Below are 7,989 nucleotides of genomic sequence, written 5' to 3'. Positions count from 1 at the left end.
TTTAATGTAGGATCACCAGCAGACTGTCTCAAGATAGGGAGAAGTCTAGAAGAATTTATCAAGTGAGTTATAGAGGCCTGGGAGAGCTAAAAGTTAGGACAAATGTGGGTTAATATTTTCGTGTCTCTCTGTGGTTTCCTTTCTTGGTTACTTCCACTTCAATTATGGGAGGGGAATATAGAGTTTGAGTGATGATGGGGGGGGGTGTTGATTATGATGATGAGGAGGAGGGGGAGGAAGAGGGGGAGAAGCTGGAGGAGGAGGTGGAGAAGGAGTAGGAGGAAGAAGAAGAGGAGGAAGATGAAGAAAATTAGATGATGATGATGATAATGATGATGATGATGATGATGATGATGATGAAGAGGAGGAGAAGGAAGAGGAAGAGGAGGTGGAGAAGAAGAAGAAGAAGAAGAAAAAGAAGAAGAGGAGGAGGAGGAGGAGGAGGAAGACGAAGAGGAGAATGAGGAGGAAGAAGAGGAGGAGGAATATGAAGAAAATTAAATGATGATGATGATGATGATGATGATGATGATAATAATAATAATAATGATTCTTTTACAAATAGTCCTCGAAGGCGAAGAAGACACAGAATAAGTGCACACATTTTTATTGCATTTTCCCATAAATTATAATATGCAAACAATTATTGCAAAAGGAAAAAAGATCCAGGAAAGACTTATGGCACAAAATATAAATCTCCATATGGGGCTAAATATATTCTAAAATGTAATACTTCAGCTTCGTTAGCATTATTGTACAAGTACTGTAGTAGTAGTAGTAGTAGCAGTAACCCTTGCTGAAATAAATATGAACCCAGTGGACTGCAGGCTGAAATTTCCCCTCTCCTGCAGTCCACCATCCTACTCTCTGGTGGATGGGGAGGGAGCTGAGGGGCTTTTGTATAACCAGGCAGCTAAACCGCCCCGTTATATCAGTGCCACCCCATGAAGGCTTCCCTCCTCAGCACCTAGCATATAAGAAATAGATCCTAGCGTTAGATTAGCCTTTCAGTACAACATCTTTATCTATTACTCTTTGCTACTTCCCGAAACTTATTTTCACTGAGAGAGACTGAAGAAGGTCAGAGAGATGCTTCAGAGAGACGTTTCGAGCGGGTGGGATTCAAAGAGACTCTTCAGAGAGATGTTTCGAGCTGGTGGGGCTCAAATAGATGCTTCAGAGAGATATTTCGAACTTTTGAGGTTCAGATTTCTAATTTAGGATAGACATTTGAACTAAAGTAGACCAGAGAGATGTTTGAGAAAGACTTCTTCTGAATTTTAAGGTTCAGATATCGAATTTGACGAGGGTGTTCGGTCTGGGTGGGGTCGGATGTAAGCTTACCAAATTCTTTCGATAAGAGAGAGATTTCTTGGAATGGGTAAGCCGTCTTGAGGTAGCGAAATGAATTACAGCAAGACATGATCGTAGAATAAGGCCATCACTCTTCACCAGTCCATGTATTTCTCCATACACTTTGAAGATAACTAGTGCCAAGGATCATTGGAAGAGATGGGAAAATACTGAGAGGGAGGAGAGCATGGAGGATACATTACAACCAGGTCATCTTTCACTCATACTATCAGTCTTCCTCAGCGTCTAGGCAGGAGCTATCTCTGTTATATTTAGAAGTAAGTGGCCTAATACTTACAAACATCAAAATGTTAAGCAGGAAATATGTTTCTCATTTCAGGCAAGAGTTTAAATAGACAGCACTGATTTAGAGATTAATTTGAAAAATATACAATTATCCCTTTGACCAAATGCATATAGAATGAAAGAAATGAGAACTGGGAATAGGCTGACATCTGGCGGGGAAAAATTTAAAATATTATTAGACGATAGCAAAAATCTACTGAATGGTGAGTAATAAAAATTATATATCCCTTTTCATTAACAAATATTGGCCCCACATTTTTAAAACATCAAAATAGACCATCTCAAGACAAAATTTTAAGTGCATTACTTAGATCTGAACTAGAAATTTTATGCAGTCAAAGGAATATCTTTTTACGGCATAAATTTAAGGAGCCCTTTAGGTAATTTAGTAAATCATGAAGTAGGCTACCATTAAGAATATAATTTTTTAAAAGGAGTTAAACGTTTTCTAATATTAATGAGAGAACAGACAGCCAAATAAATAAATTATGTTAAGGCAGAATTTTGAATATTATCCGTGAGTTTGATAGTAAAAAAAAAAAAAAAAAAAAAAAGAAGGAAAAAAATGACTGCCGTATTGACATCAGAATAATAAAAAAAAAACTATCAGATTGCAAATTTTGAAAGAATATAGGCTATTAATAAAAACTGTATATATAAATTTAAAAACATATTCAAACCAAATTTATATATATTACATGAATTTGGCCTGAAATATTAATCTTTGATGTGAATAACGTAAGCCTATCCAGAAGACACTAAGTAATCATTGACCCCTTGTCCTCGTGACCTTTGACCTGTTACATGCACCTCGCTAGCTCAACCCGGCTGCTAATTAGGCTTCACCTGACGCTTTTTCTCAGCTGGTAGGCAGTACTGAGTCAGATCTGAGGAACAGGGTAGTCTTAACTCTTTCACTGTTAGACTTCAGATGGGGAAAACCGTCTATATATCCTAGTGGTTTGAGCTAGGGAGACGTGAAGGACTTTCTTCTTGCTCTCCAGACGATTTTATGCAGCTGGGGAGGAAGAGGTGGAGCTGGGGGGATTAGATAAAGCCTTCCCCAACCTCCCCGAATACACCAAGTCCATCCAAAGCTGAATAAAATCGTTTGAGGGCAGCTGAAATGAACTGAAAAAATAATCCTACTGAGGGGTAAGTGAAGACGGATTTTCGCCCCTGAAGACATCTGAAATAAATTCAAAAATCGTCTTCCCACTGAAAGGTTGATAGAGACGATTTTCCCACTTTACAACTGAGAAAAAAACATCTTAAGTTAGCAGTGAACATTAGTAGTAGCAGCGAAAGGGTAAGGGTTTTATAATTTTCTGTTCAGACGGTTTTTTCAGGTCTTGAGGAGTTCAGTCAAGGGCAGTATTCTCGGTTAAGCAAGCTCCCTAACACCGTTTCCCATGCGACTTATTTTGTGTATTATACATTACTGTCCTATGGTCCATAAACCCTTCCAATATCGCCATACTCTGCATGGATAACGTGCTAAAGGATATTGCGCAGCCATATCCAAAAAATAAATCACTAAGGAAGAGGTGTTAGGGAGCTTCCTTATGAGTCCAAGGTTCGTATTCTCGGCAGTTAAGACAGCTCCCTAACACCTCTTCCTCACAGATTTATTTTTCAGAATGACTTAAGTAACAGGAAGGCAAAGTGTATTCAGCAAAATATATCGCTTAGGAACAGTTGTTAGGGAGTACCTTACCCGACGAGAAGGCAGCCCAAGCCTCCCTTAACCCCTTCAGCCCGAGAAATCCCTCTAAGCTGAGAATAACCGTCTGAAAGTCGCAAAAATGTGAAGAAATCCAACACAAGTGAAATTGATTAGTATCTTACCTGTCTAGTCTACCTGGCACCTATCTGTAAATAATTATATATATTTTATTTACATTATTTATATAGAAATTTATATATACATCTATAGGGCAATAATTTATATAGATTGTACTATTAAAAGGATAGGATAGGATAGGAAGCGTTATGAGGAACACACTGAGGTGGTTTGGCCATGTGGAGAGGATGGAGGGTGAAAGACTGACGAAGAGAGTGTATGTGAGTGAGGTGGAGGGGGAAAGAGGGAGGGGGAGGCCGAGGATGAGATGGAGAGATGGGGTGGAGAGGTATATGAGAGAGGGGGGTGTGAGTTGGGAGCAGGGCAGTGAAATGGCGGGGGACAGGGCGACTTGGAGGCGATTTGTTTGTGGCCACCCCAAACGGGATTGAGGCGTCTGGCAATAGATAGATAGATAGACTATTAAAAGCTGGGAGTTTGGTATAGCCCGTTAGTTATACCGTTACCGTTGATTGCACCGTTACCGTTGATCGCACCGTTATCGTTGATTACTCGATTACCGTTACCGTTGATCGCACCGTTATCGTTGATTACTCGATTACCGTTACCGTTGATCGCACCGTTACCGTTTATTGCAACGTTACCGTTGATTACTCGATTACCGTTACCGTTTGTGTAGCCGTTACCGTTGGTTACTCCGTTACCGTTGATTGCACCGTTGTCATTTGTATACCCATTTGTGTAGCCGTTGCCGTTGACAGCTCCATTACCGTTGATTGCACTGTTACCGTTGATTGCCTCGTTACCGTTGATTGCACCGTTACCGTTTGTGTAACCGTTGGTGTAGCCGTTTCCGTTGCCATTAACGTTGATTTGGCCGTTTCTGTTGACACCGTTGCCATTGATGGCTCCGTTACTGTTGCGACGCCCGTAACTGTAACCATTACCGTTGATACCGTTACCATTCACACCATTTCCATAGCCATTACCGTTGATACCGTTACCATTGATCCCGTTACCGTTGATCCCGTTACCGTTAATACCGTTGATACCGTTACCATTTACACCATTACCATAACCATTTCCGTTTATGCCGTTACCGTTTATACCGTTACCATTCACACCATAACCGTTACCATTGATGCCGATACCGTTGACACCGTTACCGTTGATGTTTCCATAGCCATTACCGTTTATTCCATTACCGTTAATACCGCTGAAAACGATACCATTTACACCATTACCATAACCATTACCGTTGATGCCGTTACCATTGATACCGTTACCGCTGACACCGTTACCGTTGATGCCGTTACCGTTGACACCGTTACCATTGATGCCGATACCGTTGACACCGTTACCGTTGACACCGTTACCATTGATGCCGTTACCGTTGATACCGTTACCGTTGACACCGTTACCATTGATGCCGTTACCGTTGATACCGTTACCGTTGATACCGTTACCGTTGACACCGTTGCCGTTGATGAGTCCAATATTGACGTTGAGACCATAGAAACTGGGAGCGGTGGCACAGTCAAAGTTGTACCACCAGTCACACACAAAGTACTGTTGGTTGAAAACAGTACCGTTGGGACAAAGGAAGGAATCCATACGTCCATCAGCTTGGCAGATGTGGAAGACCTGTGAAGATAGTAGTAGTAGTAGTAGTTGTGGTGGTGGTGGTGGTGGTAGTAATAGTGTGGAAAACCTATGGAAATAGTGTAGTAGTACTAGTAGTAGTAGTAGTGTGGAAGACCTGTGGAGACAGTAGTAGTAGTAGTAGTAGTAGTAGCAGTAGTGGTGGTGGTGGTGGTGATGGTGGTAGTGGAGGTGGTGGTAGTAGCAGTAACAGTGTGGAAGACCTGTAGAAATAGTGTAGTAATAGTCACAGTAGTAGTAACGGTGGTTGTAGTGGTGGAAATAGTAGTAGTAGTAGTACTAGTAGTAGTAGTATTAGTGGTAGAACTATAAATGTAGTAGTAGCAGTAGTAGTGGGAGGAGCAGGAGGAGATAAAGAACATGAACAAGAAATAGTAGTAACAGTAGTATTAGAGGCAGTAGTAGCAGTAACAGCAGCAGCAGTAGTAGTAGTATGGAAGATGAAGAAGAAGAAGAAGGAGGAGGAAGAGAAGAAGAGAGAGGAGAATAAGTAGTAGTAATAGTAGCAGACTAGTAGTGGTAGTGGAAGAAGAAAAAGAAGTATTAGTAGTAGTAGAAATCGGTAAGGAAGAAGCCCCAGTCATTGCCTTCGGCATACCATAAGATGGCATTAAGAGGTAATTAGGTAGGTCAGGGAGAACGACCGTACTGTTTAGAAATCAAGGCTGAAGATGCAAGAGAAAGTTGATATATACGTGTCATGACTGCGAACTCTCTGCATGATTTTAAGATTAGTGTAATTCGTGAATGAGACGTAGATTTCACCAAGGGGAGGCTGATTTAAGGCCAAAGTGTGAGAGAAGGGGATGTTTTTTAGTAAGTTTGCTCATTTCTTTCATTTTCAATGCCCGAAGACTTAAGGCTATGTTGGAAAGTTGTTTTATTTTGTGATCTATTTATAGATTTCACCAAAAAGAGCGTTGTTTGTGGCCAAAGTGAGGGAGAATGGAATGTCTTTAAGTAAGTTAGCTCACTTCTTTCACATCCCAATGATCAAGGACTTCAGAATGTATGGGAAAATACTTTTGGTGTAATTTGTGGGGTCATTTTGAACTCAGGTGGAACTGGACATAAGGCAGTTTTTGGTGTCTTCATCTCCTCAAAATCTGTTCTATGAGAGGCAAAATGCTAATAACTCATAGAAGCAGATCTTCATTTGAATGCAAGCTCCTCTTACCACAACGTATAGGAGTGAAACCTGCTCATTCTTACCCCCATGATGAGAAGCAAACGTCCTACATCCCAGATAGTTATTAAAATTGGATGATATTTTTACTTTCCTTCTCGTGATAGCTTATTATAGCCTAACCTACCCTGGGTGTAATGTCAGCTTGGTATTCATGGACCTCTGTATTGGTGTAGCTAACCCGGGTATAATGAAGGAACTGGCTAAATATACACACCCTAGACAGTAAGCATAACAGTGTACCCTCATGCTACACCGAGACTGCAGGGCATTGTTGGTGTAGGAAAATTGGAAATGGTGTCGGGAAAGGTGTATTGGCGCTCCTATACCCAGTGTAGTGAAAAGGCTAGCTAAATACCATGAAGAACTCCCATAAGTACATAGTACCATGAAGAAGTGCATAATGGTATCGTGAAGGGGTCTAGCCTAAGATACTACCATGAAAAAGCCTTAGTACCGTGAAGGAATGCACAGATGGATCGTGAAGGGGCTAACCTCAATAACTACCATGGAGACCTACCATGATATAGTACCATGAAGGAGTGTATAAAGGAATCAACAGTATACACAATGGTAATAAGTTGCATTCATCCTTACCTGACAGACATGGGTGCAGTGTCTGGAAAGGTGAATGTAGTGAAGTAAAGGACTGAGTAACTATTATAATGGATGTGAGGGGTCGTATTGTGACAGATTTTGTTCCCCATCTTCCTAAGCTATTTATTTTGCCTCTTGTAGCTATGAGCCTTCATGGGCATCAATAGTAGATCTTAAAACCTTATTAGTAATGTATGAGGGAATATTATGATGCAGTAGGTTAAATAAATTGATCAAAAAGAAGTCTTAATGAAGCATGACATCAAGCCTGAGGTTGGATGTGAAGGTAAGAGTAGAGTACTGTGTGTTGGAGCAGATGAACCCGGTGGACTGCAGGACTGTACTATGATACATGAAGACTTACACAGTAGATACAGTGCCAGGATATAATATCTCACATATTTTCACCTGACGTCCGGCCTCGTATGGTATAATTACTGATACCGGCGTGCTGCAGTGAGAAGACTTAACTGTCATGAAGACCTAAGAGTGTTGATACAGTGCCAGGACTTACACAGTAGATACGGTGCCACAGAACAGTATCTCACAGTATTCTCACCTAACATCCAGCTTCCAGGGCGGAGTCAACATAACTTCCGGGTACCTGTGTGTTGGAGCAGGTAAACCAGGTAGACTGCAGGACTGTACTTATGATACCTGAGGACTTACACAGTAGATACGGTGCCACAAAACAGTAAATCACAGTAACTTCTCACCTGACATCCAGCTTCCGGGGTGGCGTCGGCATAATATCCGGGCACCTGTGTGTTAGCGCAGGTGAAGCCGGTCAGCGGGACGGAGGCGAGGATGGGATAGTCCACGCCTGCAACGCCGCCCCCCCCGATGGCAGAGCTCAACGCGGTGATGGGGTCCACGAAGCCGTTGATCCCATTACCGTTGATTCCGTTGATACCGTTACCATTGATACCATTGATCCTGTTGATGCTGTTACCGTTGAGACCGTTTGTGAAGCCATTACCGATGCTTGTTCTACCGTTTCCGTTGATGGCACCGTTTCCGTTAGCGTACCCATTACCATTGATTGGACCGTTACCGTTGATGGCACCGTTTCCGTTAACGT

At 41.7% G+C, this 7,989-nt stretch overlaps 1 protein-coding gene across 1 annotated transcript in view; it reads right to left on the bottom strand.

The window, feature by feature from the left end:
- Nucleotides 1-3,925: 3,925 nt before the first annotated feature.
- Nucleotides 3,926-7,989, bottom strand: part of LOC145408770 (uncharacterized) — an 8,139-nt gene continuing 4,075 nt past the window's right edge. Inside the window, exons 3-5 of the mRNA XM_080279421.1 lie at nucleotides 7,892-7,989; nucleotides 7,625-7,813; nucleotides 3,926-5,107 (exon numbers count right to left, since the gene is read on the bottom strand). The exon at nucleotides 7,892-7,989 is cut by the window's right edge and continues 741 nt beyond it. Coding sequence (XP_080135547.1) covers nucleotides 3,926-5,107; nucleotides 7,625-7,813; nucleotides 7,892-7,989 — 1,469 coding nt within the window. The remainder of the gene's footprint in view (nucleotides 5,108-7,624; nucleotides 7,814-7,891) is intronic.

Source organism: Coenobita brevimanus, chromosome 78 (assembly GCF_032717465.1).
Source record: "Coenobita brevimanus isolate Jiangsu-jjx chromosome 78, ASM3271746v2, whole genome shotgun sequence".
Classification (NCBI taxonomy): Eukaryota; Metazoa; Arthropoda; class Malacostraca; order Decapoda; family Coenobitidae; genus Coenobita; species Coenobita brevimanus.
Note: the sequence above shows the minus strand (reverse complement) of the source record. Positions and strands in the feature narration are given on the sequence as shown.